The sequence below is a fragment of the Taeniopygia guttata genome, chromosome 15 (assembly GCF_048771995.1).
Source record: "Taeniopygia guttata chromosome 15, bTaeGut7.mat, whole genome shotgun sequence".
NCBI classification, from domain to species: Eukaryota; Metazoa; Chordata; class Aves; order Passeriformes; family Estrildidae; genus Taeniopygia; species Taeniopygia guttata.
Genome location: NC_133040.1, coordinates 6,638,366 through 6,663,150, shown reverse-complemented (window position 1 = coordinate 6,663,150; position 24,785 = coordinate 6,638,366). Strand labels below are relative to the sequence as shown.

Genomic DNA, 24,785 nt, shown 5'->3' with positions numbered 1-24,785 from the left:
ACAGGAAACCAGTCCCTTTTGGACAATGTATTCTTAAAGCCTATGAAGAAGGGCATGAAACATAGTACTGAGATGTTAGAGAATTTAAACTTCTGGTATTACAAAGTGGTCCTGATGCAACCTGAAATGCATCAGGTGACACCCAGTGAATGGTGGCTGTTCCTGCTATTGAAGGGGGAAATGTATTTCAGTCCTCTCATCTCTGGTCTCTGCTGTCATAGTCAGGAGGGACTTAGTGCTTCCTTGTGGAAAATTTGAAGCTTCCATCAGATGTGAGGCGAGGTGATCTCATGGTTGACTGGGGCTGCCTAAGGTAGATGGGGATGTGAGAGCAGGGAAAGGTAATCTGTCTCTGTCTGTGCTGAGCCATGGAGACAGTTCCTCTTGCACAGGAACTGAGGACTGCCCTGCTGTCTCCTCACTTGATGCAGTGAGGTGAGTGCAGGAGCAGGTGTGTGTGAGCTGCCTTTCAGCTGACTGTGCTTCCTGTTCCCATGTCAGGGATATTACACACACCGTTTGTAGAGCGCTTCCAGATTAGATGTCTAAATGGACATATCAAAAGTAATTAACATTAAAACTGTTGGCAATTTTTTTGTGTTGTGTGCTGAAATCCTGTGCAGCTCATCTTTAAAAGCAGCAGCAAGATGTGATAGTTAACACCAACAGAGAATAAATTGTTGCAGCCATCTGTCTGACAGACATCAGTGTTTAAGAAACCCTTTGCCTACACTTCTCTCATTGACACAGTAGCTGGTCCTAGAAATTCAGTTTTCCACGAATGGAGCTTATTGCAGACTGCAAACTGTTCACCAGTTTGATATTTAATTGGGAGATTAGGCCTCTTGGTTATGTGCCAGCCTCCCTTTGTCCCCTTTGGAAGTAAACCTCAGGTGTGAGCTCTGTTGTCTCCCAAAATAACTGGAACAGTCTCTGAGCTTCTGAGGTTTCAGGTGTCCTTGCAGTCTGGGTATCTAAGCAGAAGAGAAGCATTGTGCATCAGCATGACATTCGTTTCAGTATCATTTTTTTCAGTTAATGAAGTTTATCAACAGATGTGGGCGAGTTTGTTCCAAACTCAGTGATTCACAGCATGAACTGCCGGTTAATTATTACTTGCCTTTTTTTTTTTTAACACTGCTTATTCATCTTTACTTTGTTCTTAATCTAGGTTTCTCCTTTGATAATGTGGATCCATGGAAACACTCATTTCAAAATAATTAAAAACAAGTAATTAAAAAAACCCACACTACAATTATTTAGCTCTACCTCTTCTTCAGTTCCTGGTCCATCCCACTTTCCTTTCCTGTCTGACCCATTTTCTCCTGTGTAACCTGTGTCTCCCTCCTCACTTCGGGGGTTCAGGTGCTGCTGTGTGTGCAGGTCTGAGCAGGTCAGGGTGAGCTGTGCAGTCACCTTGGCCCAGTGCCTCAGGGTGGATTAAGAGCTGCATCAGCAGCAGAGGAATTGTGGTGTGGCAGGCATGTGTGGGATGGAAGGATGCTTCAGCTGCAGGGTCAGTAATTGGGGCCAATACCTGAGCAAAGATCTGTACCTGCACCAGGGCTGGGGATTGACTTCCAAGATAAGAGCCATGATCCCTGCACTCTGCCCTTGGCTGGAGCTGAGGTGGCTTTCTGGCTTTCTGTAGCCCTGATTTACCCACTTGCTGAAGTAACAAAATTCCCACTGTGATGCTGGATTCTGGTTTTGGTTTCTGTGGCCACAGGACTTGCACCCAGCAATGGACCTGCTCTTTATCTGTGTCTGATACTGAAAAACATTGGACCTGGTCATTTACGAGCTGGAAATCAGAGAAGCTGCTCACAGTTTGTCATCAGAAAAGCAATTCAAGAAAGCTGCTTTGCCATGTTATTTCTGTCTGGGATTACCTGGGACACTCAGAGGTGTCCACTCCAGGCTACTGTAGCTGACTGCCCACACAGAGAGCCAGTGGGAATCCAAGGAGGAAAAGGCCACTGGTGAAGGTCTGTGTTGAGTGTTGTTTATTTAAAGGTCAGGCCCTCTCCTGTGATAGTGCCCATTGTAGGGATATTTTGAATCCTGGTATCATCTGGAACACAGCTGATGGGGTTCTGTGTGCCATCTCACTCTGCACTTGCCAGAAATTCTGTTCAAAGAAACATTTGGGGAAATCCTTTGGAAATTGGCAGTACATCCAATTTGCAAAGTATGATCTGATAATGAAATTTAATGATGTTCTTTTATAATCTTAACCACTGAAGTTTTTAGAAACTAGTGCAGATGATGATAATTTTGTCTTAATTCTTATCCTGAGATGAGGAAAAAGATGCTTCCTCTTACATTGCTGTGTTTGTAAGGGTACACACAATTTGATGAATAGATCTGCAATATCCATAATCACTTTACTGCTGCAAATGGTCACTAGCCTTGTGAGGGATGCTGCCCTGGGTGTCATTTTATAAAACATAGGTATTCTTATTGAAGCTGATAAAAGAAACATGTATGGTAGAAATCTGGAAAGGAACGGTAAAAGACGAAGCAAAGTGGATTTTTGGTTATGAAGCAGTAGGACTGGGGAAGAAGTAAGGAAGACATTTGCTTACCATAGGAGACTCATTAAGTATGCACAGATGTTCCTTCATTTCATTTGCAATGCAAGTTTTATGTCTTCACATTGTATTTTATTCTTTTAGGTATGTGGAGAATGTTTCTTCTACTTACTGCCTTTTTTTTTTTTTTTTTCTTTAAACACTTAAATCCTTACTGGGATTTGCAATCCAGAAGTATTTGTCTTCAAATTGCTCTCCTGGTGAAATAATGGAATTATTTGGTGCATCTTCATGAGGCCATTTCATGATCCTTCCTACAACTTTAACCCAGACACTAAGGTGCTTGAAGAGAAGAGCATGAATTGAGCTCTTGTAGGAAAGATGGATCTGTGGTTCATGAGCACCCAGGCAGTACCAGAGACCTTTGCTGGGTCCCCTGGTTTCTCCTAAGGTGCTTCCCTGCTTTACATGGAAATTGCTGCATCTGTGGGTCAGAGCATTGTTGCAGTCAGAGCACTGTTGCAGTCACATCATCTTGTTAGTTGTCTGTGGAGATAATCACCATAATTCCTACTTCTCTGGAAGCAGAAAGGATTTTAATGGTTGAAAAATTAAATTCATTCTGGTCTTAATTGCTGGTTTCTGCCTAATTACTTTTAATTCTCTCCTGGATTTTTTCACTTATAAGAGGACAGAGTAGAACTTAGTTCCTAAATTGCCAACTTTCTAGCCTGATTCCTGTGCTAAACTGACCTGCTGTCAACAAATGTTAAATGAATTAATTTGCATAGCAAACAGATGCAAAGTGCTCCTTTTTCCAGGGGTACCATCTGTAGTTGCAGCGTTTCTTGTCAGTTCTCCAAGTACACAGAAATTCGCATTCACAAATATCCTCAGGGTTCAGAGCCCTGGCCGAGGTGTATGAACACAAACAAACTGCACCCACCTGACTTTCCCTAAAAACACGCATTCTTCAGCTGGAGATTGCACATAACAGCTTGTCCAACATCAGCCCCTGAGAAGGGAGCGGACAGCCTGGTGGCTGGAGCTGTACCAGGAGACTTGGGAAGTGTGGATTTATTTGCTGGTGTGCTAGTGCACTGACATAATTACAGGCAAGATTAATGGTATAAACCTTTTTGTGGTCTAATTTTTAATAGCCCTGTCTCCTTCTGGCTTTGATGAGGTTCAGGCTGCTAAGTGCCTTAGGGGATCTAGATTTCACTGATCTTCACTCTTCCATCTTTAATGTGGGACTGGCACCTCAGTATGTACCTTCCTCTGAAGTTGCTGTAAATACCAGTGTTTCAAGGATTTTGAAATGGTTCATCCTACGTACATCAACTGGGAATAAACAACTCCTGTAGGTGTAAATTAAGGGTTTGGTCCCATGGAATCAACACCTGAGAGGCTTGGTGAATGTGAGATACGATGTTCAAAGACATGGTATAAGGACTCAGGGAATTCAGAGCCAGAAATACACTCCACCAGGTTGAGAAATGGTGTAAAAGTATCTGCAGGCCCCTCTTAGGTACTTCAGAGAAAAGGGGACTGCAAGAGCTTGATGGTAAATCGGTAATACTTGGGATGTGTCAAATCATTTTTGTATGCAAATGTTCTGAGCCTTTTTCTGAGGAGGACAGAGCATTATGGTACATGCCTGTGCATCTTGTCCTGCAGGTGTCACTTGCAGTGTTTCAGTCACAGGTAACACTGCCTCATGTCTTTATATATTAGCAACATGTGTGTGTACCCAGACATGTCCTGCACACGCGGTTTGTAGCAGGAGTGTGGGTGTGTCTGTGAGGCACCTGAGGTAAAGAAGGTTTGTCTAGCAACATGTGGTCTTGTTTGGGCAGAAAAGGTCTCTCTCTTTGCCCCCAAAAACACTTGTATTAAGTGTATCAGTGATGCTTTATCTTCCCATCTCTGTGTGCTGAATTTGAGGAACAAAAAGAAGTAAGGTCATCAAAACCAGGTTCTTACACCCTCCTTTCTTATAAATGATTAATGTGTGGCTTTTCTCTGAAGAAGGGTGCCTGGAATTAGAGCTTTCAAAAGGCATTATTTTCAAGCTTTAGATCCTTTCTTTAGATCCTGCAGGCATGATAATAGTATGTGGTGACAGTCACCTAGTATTTGTCCTGTGTGCACTCATACACTGGAGGCAGGCTTCATCTCCAGCTGGCTGAGGTAAGGAGGCACTGAAGTGCGAGTCTGTGACCTGGAAGTGCTGCCTGGTGCAGAGCAGGGTGCAGGAGGTGAGGCTCAGGTGATGCTGCTGTGGTGCTGCCACATGAGCTGCCCTTGGTGTCAAGGGAGCTTTGCTCACTGAAGCATGGCACAACAGAGAAGGTAGAAACTAAAGGCTGGCACCTGAAAACTCACATTTCTGTCTTTTTTATCACCAGCAATTTTGCATTAGTACAGAGCCCTCCTTGGCAGCTACACTTCTCCCCAAATCCAAAAAAAATTCTTTGACAAAGTCATTTGTTTGGCATTCCCTCTTAGTGTATTCTCCTATCCTAGTTCAAGTAGTCCTTTCCTATGCTGTGCAGGGCAGTTATTTAAGCAGGATCATCTGGAGAGGACTCCTGCCAGAGGTTAATGCTTCACTGTGCCACCCAGGGGAGCTGAGGGCAGATGCTGCCATCTCTGTCCCCTGCTCGTGTTGTGTTCACAGTGGGTGCTGTGGGAGATTGATGCTCCAAGTACTGGAGCTAAGGTACTGTCAGTCTTTTGGTATGCAGCAGGTGCTTTTGAAGTGGACTTTGAGAGAAGGAATAGTTACAGAAAGAGATAAAAACGGAACAAAAATTGGCCTGTGAATCCTCACTTTGGAGGCAGCAAGTCTCACGAAAAGGGAGGCGCTTATCTGCCCAACCCAGACTGGAAAAAATCAACTCAAATTAAAAACCCACACAAAAGAGAGGAGTGAGCAAAGGCAGTTTCTTAATTAGCTTACTGATACTGTGCAGGATCACAACATATGGCTGTCCTGGGGCTTATATGATGAGCAGAGCGTTTAATTCGTGCTAGTAAGGAGCTGTTAGGGTTCCTCCTGACAGTTCCTGATGTTTAGCTTGTAATATAAATAAATTATGCATAGATTTTAGCAGTGGAGACATAACCTAGTTACATGCAATCTTAATCTTTTACAATCATATCTTGAGGTATAAATTTAAACTTGTGCACTTGCTCACTGCCTTTTGTCATTACTTAGGAATGAACCTAGGTCCCTCTTCTCTTGGCTGGCCGGAGAGGGAATCTGCAAAAATGTTTCTTGCTGTGGTGGGGTGAAGAGCAGGACTGCAGCAAAGCTCCCTGCAGTCATTCTGATGGATGTAGTCTGCTTTGGAAGGCTTGTAAGCCCTGATCCTTTGTTAGATTAGTACCACCTCCTTTCTGTATTTTTGAGATTCTTTGTCATGGCAGCAAGCATGTGTGATAAAGCAAGCAGAGTCCCTTGGCCTTTCCTCCAGGAAGAGACTGGAATAATTTGGAAGCTAAATAGCTGCTGGGCATGGTGGAATTCTCATGCAGTGTGTTTCTGTATCCTTTTGCATTACAGGAGAGCAAGCTAAGGCTCTCCAAGTAGGTCATGCAGGAGGTAACCAGTCAGCATTTTACTGAAAAGGCATTACAAGGTGTTTTAGATATAAAATGCCACCAATAGCGAGGTACAGATGCAGAGTCCATCCTTTGTTAAACCATACTCTTGAGCTCTAGCCTGTTTCAGAGAGCTCCTGCAGACATGCATATGGGGTGTGACAGGGTGCCCTGTAGATCTCTTCCTCTGTGCCACTGTTGCTGGAGCACAGACTAAGCTTGTGAAACCCTTTTTCAGGGGTGGCTTTTGCTATGTCCTCTCAAGCATTTGGTCAACTAAACAAAACCAGCCACTTTATTTAAATAGGTGGAAGGGTTTGCATTCAAAGAAGCTCTACTGCTTCTCTCTTGGGTGTAACTGGTCAGTGAATGCTGGAGTGGAGCAGCAGTGTCCAGTGGGATGCCAGGTCTGAACAAGTACTACCCAGCTGCTCCCTGCCTAAATTACATCTGTAGAGCTCTTCTGGCTTTCTGTGCATTTCCTTTGGACTTTGGCTTATTTCTGCTTTCTTTACCGTATTCTCTGCTGGATTTCTGATTGAGCTCTCTGCTGCCAAACTGCATTGTGCTGTACAGGGCCCTCTGACCAGGGCTGCCTGGATCACGCTATCTTCATGTCACAGGCAGCTTCTTTCTTTTTCTCTCTTGTTTTCAGAACAATGAACTTTAATACCAATTAAACTTTCTGGTACTTGATGTGAACTGAAGTATGGAATCCATTCAATTTCTGCATGAAATGATGGAATGATTTTTTAAAATTGTATATTCCTCCTTTGAGACATAGTGGGCCTGGATATACACTTGGAAATAGAGTTCATTTGCTACAGGTATTATTGATCCATCTCCTTTGGCTGGCATCCAAATAAAAATTTCTTTATTGTGAAGCAGTGTGTGGGTGTGGAAGGGTGCTTGTATAGCAAGGGTTCTGCCTGCCAGAATAGGTGAACAGAACAACAAATACATTTTAAGCTAGACTTTTGAGAAGCAGTCTTTTATCAGTATGCAAAACTCAAGTGTCTGGACAGCAAAGCCTCAGTGGTGGTGCTGGTCAGAGCAAGGGGTTGGAAAGAGCTCATTGGTGTCTTGGCTTCAGCTCTCAGCTGTGAATTTTCCAGGGAAAGGTGGAAATGTTACGAAGAGGATGTCTTAAAAATTTCCAGTTCAACTTCCTATTTATAGAAAAAGCAAAGTCTCCAAGCTGTTGTCTTCGTTCCCAGCTAGATCTCTAAACAAAGTGCTTTTGACACCTGCTGAACTAAAGCAGGAGGGTAAGTGTTTAGTAACACTCCAGCCTTGGCTTCATCTGCAGCACTGTGGGATAGCATCTGATGGTGCTCTCCAGCCAAGTGACAGACACAACAGTCCTGGAAATACTAGTTTTAATTTTCAAAGCTGAAGGTGTCTGCCTTTTTTTCAAGTTTCTCGTCACCATTAAAAAGAAAACAATCCAAAAGCTCTCCATATCTCCATTGTCTGTTGGATTATTAGGGAGAGCACAGAGGGGCACTGCCACATGATTGCATTGAAAGAGTGCAAGTTAAGTACCCAGTATTTAATTACTTTTAAGTCTTTTCTCTTGAAGATAATTCTGGTGTGTGGCACAGACAGCAGTAGCAGCTCACCTCTCCTAGGGGTGATGAATGCCAGCTCTGTTCTGCAGATGTAAATGTAGCATTTAGAATTGCATATTATTAAGACAACTCTTTGGTGATAATGATAACTTTATCTAAGGCGTGAACAGATCTCTCAGCACACTCGCCCCCATTCTCTGAAGTCTTTAATAGCAACAGACTGCATTCCTAGCTTGATGAGTTTCTATGCTGGTAGGTATTTACTTTTATTTGACATTTACTTAGTGCTTCTTTGTTTTGTTGTTTTGGGTATTTTTTCCCCGGGAAAGCATATATTGCAACATCCTTACGAATTCTATTTCACTAGTCCTGGCCACAGTCTGTACTCCCCCAAGAATTTAAGGAAGAATCCAGGTTGCTTTTTCTAGCTAAAGGCTGGAGATTTAAAATCTCTGAAATTAGATTTGTACTTTACTGCTTTATGTAAAATCAGTCATCCAGTTGGTTTCTTTCCTATGTACCTGAAGTCACATGGGCAGTAATTCTGTGTTTTGTTTCTAGAATTGTTCTTCAGACTCTAACAGGTAGCACACTGAGGGTTCCTATTACCCTTTGCATTGTGGCATAAGAAAGACACTTATGTTTTTAAAATACATTTGTCATTTAATGGCCTCTTGGAAAAGTATTGAAAAGCAAGAAAGTCAGGGAAAGCAGCAGAGGCCTTCCTGGGGGTGAAGAGACAGGGCAAGTGAGCAGAACACTGGGGGTGAATGGCAGGTCTCATTTTTCACCAGTTTGTGTAAAAATAGTTTGAGTAGTTCCCCCTCACCATTCCCACCCTTCTCAGTGGGCAGTCAACTTTATTTTCATTTGTAACAGAATATTTGCCCATCACCAGTGCTTCAAAAGCCCTGCAGAGCTGTTCAAACTTCAATAAGTAGCTTTGACTTACATCCACAGAGGTTCTTGAAATTAATTTGCCCTAGCAAGCAAGCCAGTGAGATCATTTGTTTAACTGCAATACCTTCTGGCCATTCCAGGTCCTGCATGGCAGATTCTGTCTCCTAAGTAACAGACTTTGCAGCACCTCAGCTGGGGTCTCAGCTGCCTTTCTCCTTGGTGTCTTGTGTGAAGCCCTCCATCCCCTGAGGAATTACTTCTGGTGTATAGCAGTACTTGTCTAATGTGTAGGAAAGTTAAATGAAAAGAAAACTCTCTACTTTCTCCTAGTTGGAATGCCATATGTTACCTCTCCCCGAGTTTCTGGCCTGGGAGAGGCTCTGCATTCCTTCTGTGGAGTGTTGCCCTGTGTAAAGGGACTGCAAATCCTCTGTTAAATGCTGGAATCATTCATGTTTGTTGATTTCCATCACTCTTGGAAGAAGGGTGTTCAGAATCCTTGCTTTGAAAGCTTCCTTTGGACAATGGTTTGGTTACATCTTTCATTCCATCATGTTTAACAGATACAAGATGCAGCGCAATCCCAATGCAGATGTGAAATGGGAAGAGATTTTTCCAGACTTCTGTCAGTGGAGTGTGCTGTCAGATTGATTATTCCATGGCAGTTTCTGTCCTTTTTCATGACCAGTTCCCACAGTAGTTCTTCTGTCCATGTCATCCCTTTTGTTTTCACGCTCCAGCCCCTCCTGAAGACTCAAGATGAATTTGAGCAATGACAACAAGTGACACTTTTCAAGGAGGTGGATGGTAGAGTCTTAAGGCCATAGCAGAAATACAGCCTGGTGTTTTCCTGGGTTGTGTGGAGTTGTGAAGGCATCTTTGGATCATGGAAACCAAACCTGGCAGCACTTCTCATGGGATGGTCAGATGAGAACTTAGTCAAAGCATACTGTCATCGTTTTCATAGGGCCCGCCTTAGTTGAGAGCTTAGAGATTTCTGGCATGGATCTGAAATGCAAATATTTCCATGGGGTTTGGGAGATCTTCATTGCCTTTTGCAGTGTTGGAGCAGCAGGAGGAGCAGTCTCATGATGCAGGTGCTGATCTCCCTGGGCTTTGTCTGTTTGAGACTGCCAGGACAAGAGTGGGAGCTGAGCTCTCCTGTAGGTCCAGGGTGCAGTTACAGACAAGGAAATGGGGTTTGTTCTTCCATGGTAGATAAATCCCAAGGGCTGCAGGAAGCTCATTACCCAAGGAGGGAGGACTAACAAAATCCCGAGAGTTGTGTATTTATAGAGCAGATGTTTCTGCATGAGATGCTCATAAGTATACATTTTGTGATGTGCTAGTTAAAACATTAAAGCTGCAAAGTTTGATGTCTGGATAACTTAGTCATAGCATTAATTAGCTATTAACTTGATCCTTTAGAGTTTTCATGCTTATTTATGTGTGATATATGTGGGAATTTTTTCTCGAGGCATTAATTTCCAGTAAATTTTTCTGTAGTTGAAGAGGCAGTGATATCAGCAGGCCACACTCTTACTGATACAATATTATATTTTTTTTCAATTATAACCATATCAATGTCTACCTTGATATTAGCCCCAGTACAGGTCAAGAACTAAGAAAGCAGGATGCACAATACTGTGATGCTGTTCGTAACCGAACTGTAAAACAAATGTGGTGCAAGTGTGATAAGCACAAATGAACCAGAGAAAAATCTCCTCTGAATGGGCCATAGGGCAAGGAAGGTGAGAAGGTTGAGCTGTTCTGCCTTCAGTCTGCAAGTGTTGCTTGTGAATTCTAACACCCTGAGACTTAATGAGGGAATAAAAAATGTGATACACAGCTCCAGATAAGGCCATTTATAGTGCATTTCTGTCAGCCTGAAGCTTAACAAGTAGTGTTCCACATTAATAGATGTGCTTGAAAGTAGAGTTGCTTTTATTGTTATAACTCCTGAAAGGTATCTCAGAATTTGAATTCTAATTTCAGTTTCATAAAGACGTAGCATTAAAATCACATTCATGTTTTTGATACAAAAGGATTAGTATAGAATTCTTTTCCATCTGTCCTGTGGAATCATTTTAATATCCAGTTTACCTGCCTCTTATCATCCATTGCTAGAGGTGAAGCAGTGTTAGGATTTGAGAAAAGAATTTGTTTATCTGTGCATTTCATTTGTGTTCTTAATTGAAAGGTAATGTGCTGTTACAGCAACCAGCTCACAATTAAGTGCCTCCAGATTTTGAGAGGTCTCTGAGAAAACGTGGATTTTCGTTAGCTATCCAGTTAAAACAGCAGCCTGCCCAGATGACCAGGACATGGGAGGGGACCATGATTGATTTGTTAATTACTTGGAGATTGGCAGTCTCTCTAGTTAAAAGCAAAAACTGACTGCAGGATCCTGATAATAGAAGGTAATGATGGTGTCCTGAGCTTTTCAGAGGTAACCTTACATGGCTTTGTGGGATTCAAAGACCTGAAAGTTGAAAGGTTGTCTGTGTTACTGTCGAAATTACTGCATTTTAACTTTGGAAGAGCTTCCATTCAGGTTTGGTCAGTGAGCACTATTAAAATTACAAAATTATTAAAAATCATTTTCTCACTTCATTTTCCCCTAAAGAAGAGGAGGGGATGGGGGGAAGGCAGCATTTGGAAAATCGACTTGAATTTTATTTATTTATTGGGTAATGGCAGATTGATGCTTATGCAAGGCTGGGGTATCAGTTCGTGCTCATGGATGAGTGAGGCCAAGTTCAAAGGTCCCCTCTGATAGTTTCTGCAGTCATTGATAAGTGTAATTTTTAACAACTCCAAGTAACCTTCCACTCTGTCTTGCTTCTTCTACCTGTGCCATTCTCTGGTGCAGAGTTTTGAGAAATTCTAAGCCATGTAAACTGTCGTCCTTTCCTTACTGAAAGTGACTGACCCGACTGTAATGAATCTGCTGCGCACAGCTGTTTCGGTTTCTGTGGCCATGATACTGCTGAGCAATCTTGTGACTTAGCATGTTTTTCCTAAGGTAGTGAAAGTATCTTTCAGTTTGGAACTACTGGTTTTAAAATTAAATTTTTGATTTGCATACTGTTTGATCTGCAGACTCCATCCTGGTTTAAGGTGAGTCCCTGGGCTTGCCAGCAAAGCAGAGAATGTATGTAGGCACCTCTAGCCTTTTTGTTCAGGCTCAGAGAGTTGCCGATGTGCATTGCCCATACTTTACTGAGATTTAGTAGGTTTGTCAGTCTACTTGGCCTCCTAATTTTTCATCCAAGGTGATGAGTTCTTAATAATTGTAGTGTAAATCAGTGCACCTTTAACTTTATAGTGAAGGTTACAGGGCTAAATTTTCTTTCAACTCTCTCCTGCCAGGAATGTAAGTTCAGATGGAGCAGAGGCACGCAGAAGACTGAGAGAGTGTGATGGCCTGGTGGATGCCCTCCTTCATGCTCTGCAGTCTGCAGTTGGCAAGAAGGACACGGACAATAAGGTGAATTTCAGTATTAAAATATAGTGGATGTTTGCAATCAATTTATGCTGAAATGTTGCACTGGGATCCAACTTCTGTTTGCTGGTATCAGAAGAGGATTATGCTTGCCTCAGAAAATAGAGTAATTGTCCTGCTCTCATCTCTGGTATCCGTGGTAGTGCTGATGGGGTATCAGCAGGATGCTGCTGTGTTTGCCCCAATGGCTGATGAGGGGAGCAAAGGCTGGTCACTAAGAGTGGTGAGGAGCCTGGTCCTTTATTGTCAGTGACATTATTGCTATTGTTCTGCATTACTTCATTGGCATTTATAAGTACAGTCTCCAAATCAGAACTGAGTCCCATTTGCACAAAGCAGCAAAGGAGTCAGTTCCCATTTTAAAAACTTTATTCAGCACCATATCTGAAGAATGAAGTGCTTAGACATTAAGAAATGTGTTCAGACCTACAGCACTTTCACTGTGGCTTGGGTTTTTTTGCTGCAGATTTTATTAATCTGTTTTTATCATCATCTCATCCCATGGCACTTAAAAGTGTATTTATATGCATGAGGAACATCATAACTTTAACCTGTTTAAAAAAAGAGCATACTATTTCTTCATAACACCAGAAGGCTTGTAAAGCATCGTTATTTTATTCTGAGTCTCACCATGTGATGGTCTGAACAAGGGGGTTACAAAGCCCTGTTACTTAATCAGGTAATTTTGGAAGTGGATTTTGTAACCACCTGGCGGTTTCCATTGCAACCTACAGAGCACTGCTCTTGTCAGAACCCAATGTGCTGTGGATTAGCTATTACTGCAGGACACCGTGTGCATTGAAATCCTCACAAGGCCTAGGTTTTGACCCAGAGAAAATTTAATAAAATGGGCCCCTTGGAGACTGTAAATGTTGGAAGAATGAGAGAGAGACTTGGATTAAAAGAAGATCCTTATATGATCATTTTCTGCTGTGTGTTTGATCTTTTGGTGAATTGTATTCTTTATGTAAGATCAAGTGGTATTTTTGATTAGAGAGTTTTCATTTTGAATGGATGCTATTTATAAAGCACTTCACTTTTGGAAAAATAAAATGGGGTTTAGAAGAAGAATGAACTTTAATTTAAGGGTCTTGACTAAATCTTCCTTAAGAGCTACATGGTTTTCCTGGGACAGGTAGCCTTCTTTTTTTAATTTCCCCTCTCTGTACAATACAGTGGTTTGCAGGTAAGAGGGTGCACTATTTCATATAACATAAATTTCTTTTTAACAGTCTGTGGAGAATTGTGTGTGCATCATGCGGAACCTTTCCTATCACGTCCACAAAGAGGTCCCTGGAGCTGATAAGTACCAAGAACTAGATGCTGGTCAGACTACAGGCACAGGAGGCTCCCAGAAGAAGAAGAAAGATGATGCTGGTTGTTTTGGTGGGAAAAAAGCTAAAGGTATGTGTTGCAAAAAGCTCAGAACTGGAAATGGATTTGGGGGTAATGTTGCTGTGCAGTCCTGCTCTTGCAAGCACATTCATCGTGCTTGTTTAGGATGATGCAGTTTGTGGAGTGTTTGCAGTGTCCTGGCATGTGTTTATCTCCTGTGTTGCATCACTATTGGATGTTTGGGATTCTTTTTTCCACTATTGCTGTAATTTTATTTGGCTGTAAATAGGAATGCTGCATGCTGACAGATGACATTCTGCTGTTGGAAAAAGGTGGATGTGCTCTGCCTCTCCTCTGCATTGCTGTGTTCTTGAATCTGTCACATTTCTGCTGAGTCCCCTTGCCTGGCTGTGTAGCGTGTGTGCCCTTCTCAGGAAGCCAAGCCAGCATGGATCCACCCATCCATCCCTGTGCATGGCACTTCTGCCTGTACATCTTCCATGCCTCCAGACTCTCGTACATGAAAACAAACTAAAAGCCTCCCCTTCCAAGCAACCAAAACATACAACCTCCCAATTCAGTCACTATTTCAGTAATTTACATTGCAAACACGATTTTGTAGCTTTTAATTGTCAGTCACTTTTAGACCTGTTCTCTCCTCTGGGGCATGAATGTTGCAAATGAGTTTCATTATGAGAGGATTAATAGTCTCCGTAACCCCCCTTCCATGTTTCCTTTACAAGGAGACACTCAAATTATATCCATTTTCTTGATTGTTTTAGAGAAATTACTATTCTAGACTGAATTCTGTTTTCCTTTCTTAGAGATGACTATTCTAGATGAATTCAGAGATAATTAATTCCATTTTCTGTCTAGGCTTCATTCTCCTCATTCATGTGTACACACATCCTGGCCTATTATCTGTAGCCAGGTACAAGGAAGGGTTTTGCCCCTAAAGAGCTGATTGGAGTTGTTTGAACACGATGGACTGTGTGCTGCACATTAGTCTTTGATCTGACCTGTGCAAGTTATTAAAATATTATGTGTTTCCATATGTGTTAGGGGAGTCATCACAGTGTGAACTTGCTTTTGCAGACTAGTCTGTCATCAACAACATTTAAACAGTTTAAAATAAAAAATTGATGGGAATCTTCTAGAGACTGGGGGGAATACTAAAGCAGGAATTCTGCCTGCCAGGCCAGCCTGTTCCCACAGGGAGTGACTGAACCTGTGATACCCTTTGGAAACCTTGCATGTGTGCTGACTCGAGCCTGCTCCCTGCCCCTTGCAGTCCACGTTGTTGCTTTGCTTGAGAGCAACACAGTCAATGGAAACACTTTCAGCCATAAAAGCTCTGAGTGGCCCGTGGGAGGAGGGTGTTTTGCTGAGGGAGACCTGTCCCACGTCCCCTCGATGGCGGTGTCAGGAGCACTCTCAGGTGTGTGTCCCACTCCAGGTGTCTGCCTGGGCCCACCTGGTCCTCTCCTGGGGCTGTGCACCCGGGTACTTCATGCATCAGCTGAAGCGCCAAGTCATGTCTTTCTGGGCAAATCAAATCGGTCTCAGAATCGTCTGAATGCTGGGGGTGAGCCTGTGGATTGCAGCAAGCAGTGCAGGCACTCAGTGACAGCTTGGGTTTGGCTCTGTGTGTTTGGCAAGAAATGAAAATACATTTTAATGATTTTTTTCCACCTTTTCGCAGTGCTCTTTTGAAAGTGTGGTGTTCCCCAGAGGGAAATCAACTTGTGATAATGCTGAGCTCACAGCTTGTAGGATGTAGATCAGAAGAATAGAAGGTTTCAGATGACTGTTGTGTTTAAAAACTAATAGTTAAAATCCATTCATAAATGTTCTTTTAAAATCATAAAGAGAAGCTCCCTTGTCTCGCTGTTAAATTTATGTGGAGACTGTTCTGAACCTACCTTAATTTTCTCAGTCTAGAACTTCAAAATCTATCTGTTCTCACCTTTCTTGTTCACTTAATCTCAGAGTGTTTCCATGTTTATTTTATTTTATTTCATGGTCATTGATCACAGCATTTCAAACACCTCTGCAAAGGGCTAGTCATCCTTCTGTCCCCTCAATTCTGTGAGCGCCTTTTCATTCAATAAAAAGAGAAAGAAAAGGAAAAAAAAAACTGTGCAAAGAAAGATTGGGGGTTTTTAGGAGGAACAAAAGGGAGAACATGAAACCCACCTTGGTTTGGTTTTTTAATTGATGAAACTTCTGTAGTTTTGTAATACTCAGGTTTTGAACCTGTTGTGTGAAATTCTGCCTCTTTGTGACTGTTCCTTTGTATTTTCTTCATCCTGTAAATTTTTGTTTTCCTTTTGCTGCTTTTCTGGTAATTAGAGGAGTGGTTCAATCAAGGTGAGTCTGCAATACTTTATTTCATCATCACCATAACATGCTTTGTTCGGCTTTCCCATGCAAGGCTAAGAGCTGAGATCAAGGTCTTGTTCATCCACCTTCTCCTCTGCTCCCCCAGCATCCTCCTGTTCATTTCAGCACACATGGAAAAATCCTCTGAGGGAGCTTTTGCAGTTTGGTCTTTCTATACCACAAATGGAAAACATGAGGATTTATTCATTCTTGGTGTAAGTGCAGTAGGGGAATTGCTGTGCAGCTGGTCTGCTAATCTCAGGAGAGCAGGAACACCCAGGTGTGGGGTGTGTCACCAGCCCTGTCAGATGGAAGGCTCTGGGGGCTAGAAGGGGCTGTGAGCTGCAGCAGCTTGGGGTGTGTGTTCTCAGGGCTGTTTGGTACTTCTGCTTGGGCACGTGCCTGGGCTGCTGCAGCTCTGCTACGGGCACACACAGGAGCTGAAGGAAGCTACCCCAGTACCTGTCTCTGGGAATAGGCTGCAGTTTCTCATCCCAGCACAGTAAGTAAAATTGCATCTGGAAGACACAAGTCTGAGGCTAAAGCTTCCCTTGGCTGGGAAGTTGATAGGCTCTGGGTGCCTGGGAGACTCCATTACTGAGACTGATTTGGGGGTGAAGGCAGGGGCATTTTCAGGTTGAGACACTTGCTTAACATCATGGGTTCTGGAGGGTTGGACCAAAGGAGAAATGTTGGGAAGGGGAAAAACCCAACCAATCAAATTCTAATTGCTCCACCCAACAAATGGTGCTGGGTAGTGTTCTGCAGAACACTGATTTTAGGAGTGTGAGTGGTGAGGCTGTGGAGGATGGATTTGTTGGCAGAACAGAGCTCAGTCCTTGGTTTCTGTCACTCCTTTGTGGCCAGCTCAGTGGCTGTGTTGCTGAACAGTGGGGAGTATAAGGTGGGATTGTTATGAAGAAGCACTTTCCCTTAACCTTTTACTCGAACCAGAAAGAAAACATTTGAGAATTAATCCTTCAGCAGAAATGGTCTGTCTTGCACCATGGTTTGATTATATGGTAAAGCAAGACAACATTTGAGGAAGATCAACAACAACAACATTAGTGGTTAATATTGCTGGATCACACTTCAGAGTCTGTTCTGAATTTTTGACAGATGGAAAATGCTGAAGGTCATATTTTGGTTGTCTATTACATAATGAAAAGTAGCAAGGGGGGAGAGGGGAAGAGTTTTAATCCCTCTGTTTCAGAGACTGTAAATTGCATCTTGCAAAAGCAAGTCTCATGTCAGGCAATTTTCCCAAGCCAGAGTGCTGTGCCCAGTTGTACAGCCAGGTCTCATAAAACAGGCTTACCAGCAGGCATGTTCAAAACTGTCTCTTGGCAAAGTTTGGAGCTGTGCTTCTCATCTAGCATTGGCTTTTGTCTGACACACCTCAGGCTGGAAAACCTGGAGAACCTGGACATGGGTGGACATTGAAATGTACAAAAACAGATCTTAAACTTCACTCCTACTGCAAGCGCAGTTTGTGCTGTGGTTTCAGCATCCCTGTGGTGCACAACCCGATTGTGAAGATCCAGGCAATGGTGTGCTCCAAACAAATCCCAGCCACACGGGTTGTGTGTGTGTTCACATCCCTGTTGTGAACAAATGCACAGACTCGAGGGACAGAGCAGGGTGTTCAGAGCTACAGAATCTGGCAGTGATGCTAATTTACTTGTGTTATCAGGGATGCATGGGGATGGCTGAGAAGGTTTTAATCAGTGGACTCCTGAATTGCTACATTTGGTTGCCTTTTTAGAAACTCCCACAGTATTTGTGAAAATCAAATGGGGAAAAAAAGCTGCTGATTGAAAATTGAAGATTGAAACCTTTGCTTTCTGGGTGGATTTGGTTTGGAGTGTTCTTGCAGTTTGCTCACCTTGTCTCTATAGGAAAGCCCTGGAAATGTAGGTGCTTGGGGTATTTCCAAACACAATCCATTTGATTAAGCAAGTATTTTGTAGAGTTGAAATCCCCTTGGTCAGAGTTCTGTGTTCTATACTGCTGCCATTGACAAGCAGCTGGCAGCTTCTGCTTTGAGCAGATGGGCTTTGGCCTGCAAGGTTGGGAGCGCCTTAGGGGACCAAGATGCAAACCAGCAGAGGTTCCTCCAAACCAGCCAATGGTTTTTGCTGTCTGGCCCAGAAACAGAGAGACAGCAGCTGAGGAGCCCAGAGCACAGGTGCTGTCTTTATGAAAGATGTGTCAGTAAATAGGCAGCTGCTTTGGCATTCCCGGCTCAAAAGTAGCAGCCAACACTGCACTCCTGGACAATTCCTCCTTAATAAGTTGTGCACAGACACAGTGCTTAGTAAACACTGCCACTGGGAAGAAGGGAGCTCTTACTGTGCCATCTCCGTTCCGCAGGGCTGGCAGAAGTGCCAAACTAACCTTTAAATTATAGAGAGAACTTTTGAAATGAGTAGTTGTGTCAAGTAAGGTCTGGCTCTCTGAGAACATGTTCTGAGGTTTAAACTGTCTAATGGCAGAGACATGAAATTTGGGGTCATGTGAAAAAACAGTTTGTCCTACTTGTAGATAAGATGGGTCTGCTTTAAGTCTGTAATCTTCCCTACACTGGCTTCCTTTCTTGAACGCTCTTTCCTTTTAATTCCCTCTGTCCTGCTTTTTCCTGTCAATGCCCTAAGGGTCAACAAGGGTTTCCAGCCAATAACTGGGTTCAGCTGCCATTATGAAGTGCAAAGTCTGTTGGTGATGTACAGCCCTTCTTCTTTTTGGTATTTGATTCCCCAAGCAATGTGTTGCTCCTTTCACAGAACAAAAAATTGATGGAAGGCTGTGAAGTGCCACTGATTCCTGTCCCTTCCTTTAGAAAAGGAGTGCTGTGGTACTTGGCTGCATGACCTTTTGGCTGCTTAGATGGGCTTTTACATACTTCAGTTAAGAAAATTCAGATCAGCAGAACTTCTAGGTGCATGCTTTGTTTTGCACAACAGTTGAAGCTGGCTGGGTATTCTGTGTTGGCATTTCAAAAGAAAAGGGTGTGATTCTATCCTCTCCCAATGAAAGGGAGAGGATGGAATACTACCTTGAAGGGAGGGGGTTTCCCTCATAATGTTATTCCTAAATATTCATAATGGTATTTAAAAGCTCTAATTCTTCTCTGTACAGTAGTGAGTATTTTTATCCTTTTGTCAAGAGGAAACGTAGTGACCCATTGAATTTACTGTGCATGTACCCAACCCCCTGCAGTAGCAAGGCAGGGACTGGCCTTTCCCATCTCGTGACCTGTTGGCAGACAAGACTCAGACTAATCTCCCCATTACATTTTCAAGGACCACTTTTCTGTTTGCTTTTAAGCAGTCTGACTGGTGGAGCTTCCAGCCCTTTCTGTAAAACCTCCATTAACAGCCTGGTAGTCCCTGTGCAGAAGCCACTTCTGCCAGCTCAAATTGCATTGCCTAAATTCATCCCATTGCACCTGCCTTCCCTGCTCTGGAGGGAGAGGGACTAAATAACTTGATTTTTATCCCCTCAAAATAATTTTGGAAAGCTAAATTGTACACTGCTGTCCTCAGAAGCCTTGCAGATTCTTGCACTGCCTTCCAAATACCTCTCCCTGCTGCCAGTATTCCTCTGATGGCAAGGTTCCTGCTTATCCCACAGCATCCATGTGGGCTCACCCAAGGCAGTGTGTCTCCTTGGGGGCATGGAAACTAACCCTTCCCTCCCCCTGTGTTTACATAACCTTGAATTCTCAACCTAACTAAAAGTGCAGGTTTTGTTCTGTTGTTTGTAAAGATTGTATAAATTAAAGCTGATGTAATACTTTGACACTGTTTCTTAGCAAAAGTATGGAATTATTTCCATTAGCTTCTAATAAATAGCAAAAATGACACTTTGTCGATTGAAGGGTGATTCAAGGTTAAGTTGTTGGCTGCTGTCTGTACAATATATTAAATCTAGGTCTTCCTGCCTGGTTGTTGCATTGAGAATAGAGGCTGCAAAGCAAAGCTGTTGTTTTTTTGCTCTGCTGCTGAGTTTTTGCTTGAGCTAAGCTTCAGGTCAAGATTCCTCTGTGAAAACAACAAGTAAACACTGGGCTTCTGAGGAAGAGGCACAGTTTTGCCAAGAAGGGAAATGGCACAATTTTCCAAGGTTTAAAGCACTCCTAAGGCTCTCTGAAACACTAGTGCTAAGAATGTTTGAAGATCAACCTGAAAGGAGCACGGGTGTTTGTCCCCAAGTTTGCTCATGCTAAAACCAGAGCTGTGCAGCTGGACTGCGAGTCAGATACACACAACTAGGGATAGCAGTCTGTGATTTATATTCTGGGTCTGTATCTTCTCCCATCTTGTAGATGCACATGACAGTAACTTACCTGTCAGTATAATGACAATCTTCTCCATCTGTTGTCTTCTTTTTCGCACAGGAAAGAAGAATGGAGATTTGGACAGGAATTTTGATACACTTGATTTGCCTAAGCGGTCTGAAGCAGCAAAAGGTAATGCTAATGTTTGTGCTTTTGGAAATAAAAGTAGATTGGGAGCTGGAGGCTCTTAAAAGGGACTTGAGACATGAGCATATCAGGCTGATCTTCCTTTTGTAGCCAGTTAATTGAGATAATGGATATATCTGTGCATGCTGTTACCTAGTGTTGAATACTAGATATGAATTTTTATCAGAGACTGCTGAATTGGTGGAGTCTCGTAAAAGCCTGTCTGATTTGGTGTTAAGAGATTGTAACTCCAGAGAGGGGTGAGTACAGGCTCTCCTCCTCTACAGCTCCACCTGCACCTGACTGTAAGGAGTTCTGAAATGCTCTCGGTGAGGGTGCTTGGCACTAACCCTTTCTCTTCCCTGGCATCTGTCATTCTTCAGTGTTCTTTGGAATTGGGTAACAGCAGGGATTGGAGATTTTTGCCTTTACTGATAGTGTGTCTTCCCCTGAGCACTGTGTTCCTCCCTGTCTCTAGTGAGTGGTACTTGGAGTTTTTCAAAATCTGGGAAATTCTTCTGCATTGTGCTTTTGTACTTCAGCTCTGGCAGAGGTGGAATCTTTCACAATCTGCATTCCCTTCTTGCATGCATGGTACTTTTTTAAATTGGAGATTAGGAGGTGATTTGGGATTTTGTCAGAATTCTTAGAGCATTGGATGGCGTTTTGAGACTTGCACGGGTTTTGATTTGAAGTGTGCGCAATGTCTCTGCAAAGATCCAGCCATTGTCATGGCAACTGCTGCTGTGCCACCCTGTCAGCCTCACCTTAATGAGCTCTGAATACCCAGAACTGCCTCGGTATTCCTCAGAAGAAAAATTTTCACTCTTCCCACATCACGTAGAGAATTTTGGAGAGCAAAAAGAGACAATCCAACTCACTGGAGAGATCAATGGATTTGGGATAGCTGAATTACACTCTTTTGGTGACCTTGGTCCAGTCCACTTATTTGTGCTTCAGTTTCCTTGCTGTTAACTGAGAGAGGCCATGTCTGAGATCCTTAGAGATGTGCTGGTAGTCAGTAATGGTGTAATAATTTTACATACATAGTGCTGCACTCAAATTCACAGTGAAACTCTGATTGATGATATGCAAACTAATCCTAAAATGTAGATTAATCTAATCTATTTACAGACACCCTTTATAGTGGATGCAGTTTCTAGTCTCATGTCTAAACACTGATTTTCATTTGGTGCATTATTGCACAAGATCTTCTGTATCTTGTGAAATAATGCAAGATACTAATGAACCTCTCAGAAGCTACAGTGCCATCCTGTTTAGAGAGCTGCAGGATACTTCTAACCAGCCTTCATCAGGCTGGGAGCTGGTAACAGTGCAGAGCAAGGAGACACCTTTAGGATGCAGGAAAAGAAAGGAATGCAAAATACAGTAAAGGCTTCAGTGTTTGCATTCCTTTCTAAATACAATTGGAATGTCAGTTCCACTAGAGGGAAAAGATGGAAATTGACAATTTCTGCAAGGAAATGTATCATGCACAGCTTTCTTTAAAATAAGATTAAAAGCTTTCATGTGGCTCTGTTAATGGTAGAAGTGATGTGCAGATCTGATGGGAGATGGATCTGTCTCTGAGCTTACACAGCTTGTTAACATATTCAATTGCTAGAAATCTCACACTCTTGAAGAGGTTGTTTGATAATTTTGAGATACCCCCATTTAATCAAAGTCAAATAGATTACATATCTCATGATAGATAAGGTCAGGAGATTAATCCCACAGCATTTTGAAAGAAGCACTTTGACATGGAAAAGGGCATATTTTAAAAGTGACTGTTGACTTGTGTGCTAAGAATAAAAAAAAAAACCAAGACATTGATGCATTTTTGTTCACTTTTTTGCTGGTAGTTTCCTGCCAGGCATCTCGTTTACTTGAGAATTCCTGTATAGTAAAGGTTCTAACAAGGCTGCTTGAACTTTAAATTGTTCACTGAAATAAAAAAAAATAAAATTGCTGTTTTAAACCCCTTAAGAACTCTGGTCAGATCTCTTCTATAGAGTATAATTGACTCTGATGAGATCAGCTCTCAGCTGAGGCAGAACCTCGTTACCAAGATGGAAAAATCATGCAAGTTTTAATGATCAAAAGCACTCAGATTGAGTGACATGATGAAGTGCTATTTCAAAAATCAACAATTATAGATTAATCTCTTTCATGTATTATTAAAGCCATTTTAACGTGAGTTTTTAGCTGGAATCTTTGTGAGCAAGTGAAACTGCAGTAATAAGATTTGTTCATTCAATGCAGCAAATGAACATTGTGGTAGTTAACAAATATTGGGATGTAGTGTTGTACAGTCAACATCCATGGAGCTTATCTGGTGTGTCTAAAGATGTGATTTGCAGAACTTGACATTATGGTTTCCCTTCGAGATACTCCTAGGTATAACCACTGAGCTTAATTGAGAACATGCTTGTGATCACTTGAAAAACCATGGGCTAGTAGCAGCAGACCTATCAGTTCTGGAAACTTCATTTTGACTCCAAATTACTTTATTGGCAGGAATCTCTGCCTATCCTGCACCTAAACATCATAAAACCAGAAACTTCTGTTGGTTGTGGGTGGGGACTGGCTAGCGTCTGTGCAGGGTGCAGAGGTTTCTCAGTCCTTCAGAACATCTGTCCTGCTGTACAGCATCTTAGGAGCATCCTCATATCCTGAACAATCCAAAGGGTCCTGTGAGTTGGAACCTAGTTTAAATGCTAGTATTTCACTTTTGCCCCCTGGAATTTGTGTGTTCTGGTGAGGAATGAATGAAGGAAGGCAGTTTCTTTTTCAGAGTGATGAACCAGAGTCTCTTCCTGGTGGCACCTGGTTTTTTAATGGGAATCAGGTTTTGCTGCAGCACATCATTTGAGCAGCCCTGAAACCATTTCTAAGCCTTTAATAATTTTATGTGCTAGGCATTCTGGCAGGGGAAAGCTTCTCGTTCAGGGTTGTTATCTGTGGTAAACTGGATAATGTCAGACAGGACAACTTGCAGTGCTTTCAGAAGCTGTCTCATCTGATATTAAAAAATTAATGCATATGCCCTGGCAGTGTCCAGAGTACTCCTGTCCTCATGAGGAAAGATTGTGAAAAAGAAGCTTTTTGTTTCCTCTTTATTGAAAGGAGCATATTTTTTTCCTGGCAGTCAAAGAGCATAAATTTTGGGGGAAAGTGATACAAGCTTGCATAGAGAAAGTAACAGCACTGACAAGAAATTATGGATGCTGTCCTCAGAACCTTGCTAAATTTAGGACTTTCAAAAATTGCTTCTTCTGGTGGAGGGGGGAAAGTCTTACTGAAATCCCTTCCCCAGTCTAAAGTAGGTCAGTGATAGTGGTGCTGGCTGCCTCCTCTGCAGCGTGTTCCCTTCTGCACTACCACAGTGCTGATTTCTCCTGTGTACGCATTAAATACATAGCATAGTACAACTCCTGTGCTTTGTTCACAGAGTCCTTAACTTCTGAGCAGGAATAGTGGCAGGAGGCTCAGACACTGGGGGAAGATGAGGATTAATCATATCTGTGCAGGGGAAGGCAGTGTCTCAGATGGCACTACCGCTGCAATAAGGTTTTCTGAACTGAATCAGAATGGATGTATGTCAGACCCCCAAATGCATTACAGGGGTTGTAACATTTTATCCCCCTGTGTGAAGGTTTTCGACTGTCCACCTCTGTTCCTCAGTGCTGGAGCATGGGAGGAGAAAGCCCAGAAGAGCAGAACAGTTTTTTTAATGTGGAATCAGCACTAGGTTATTCCTAATTAAATCCAGACCTCTGTGCTGTCTGGTTTAAGCAAATCTCGTGGCTTGTTGTTTATGTGTGTGTATGTCTGAGGGCAGAACAGTAGGTGCTCTGTGGAGCTTTGGGTGTTGAAGTTCAGCTCTCATTTCAGTTTATCTCATTAGGGAGTTGAAAATCTTCAGCCATAACGAGTCATGCAGGTAGATTTCAGCCTGGTGGATGAGCTAGCTCATTTTCTCCTTGAAAGCAGTTATTAGGCTGCTTACTAATTTCTCTTTTCCTTTTTGATTACTTAAGTTTAATTCCATTTTAATGGGAATAAATGTAGGAGATGGTTGTGCTGAAATACTGAACTAGTGTTAAAAATGCTTGTAATTGAAGAAGTCTATTTTGTTGCAATGGGGACATCAAAGACAAGCTGAATTTATCTGAAAGCTCAGCTTTGTGTGTACACTTACCCTGGTCAGCAGCCTATGTAGGCAGGGAATGAGATTTTGGATGAACTTGTCAGCAGGTGAATTTCTTCTTCTCCATTATCTGAAATTCTCAGTCACTTCCATGTAGTCTCATGCTGATGATAGATTTTCTATTCCAGAAGGCAAGTGTTTAAATTCCCTTATAAATCTTTGTATTACTGCTCCAGGAAATTAGACTTCCTGGCACTGTCAGGGTAATGACTTTAACTTAGTAGATTACAAAAGTGCCAGCAATTTGTCTTCAGCTAAAGGCAACATGTAGTAG

The 24,785-nt window shown here is 42.5% G+C and overlaps 1 protein-coding gene across 39 annotated transcripts in view; it reads left to right on the top strand.

The window, feature by feature from the left end:
• ARVCF (ARVCF delta catenin family member) overlaps positions 1-24,785 on the top strand; it is a 245,958-nt gene that overhangs the window by 183,036 nt on the left and 38,137 nt on the right. For 27 of the 39 annotated variants that reach the window (XM_072936289.1, XM_072936282.1, XM_072936285.1 and 24 more), the window contains 4 exons: positions 11,987-12,104; positions 13,352-13,523; positions 15,807-15,824; positions 20,236-20,307. In XM_072936289.1, the coding sequence (XP_072792390.1) occupies positions 11,987-12,104; positions 13,352-13,523; positions 15,807-15,824; positions 20,236-20,307 (380 nt within the window). The remainder of the gene's footprint in view (positions 1-11,986; positions 12,105-13,351; positions 13,524-15,806; positions 15,825-20,235; positions 20,308-24,785) is intronic. The other 12 variants (XM_072936295.1, XM_072936302.1, XM_072936299.1 and 9 more) reach the window with 1 other exon arrangement.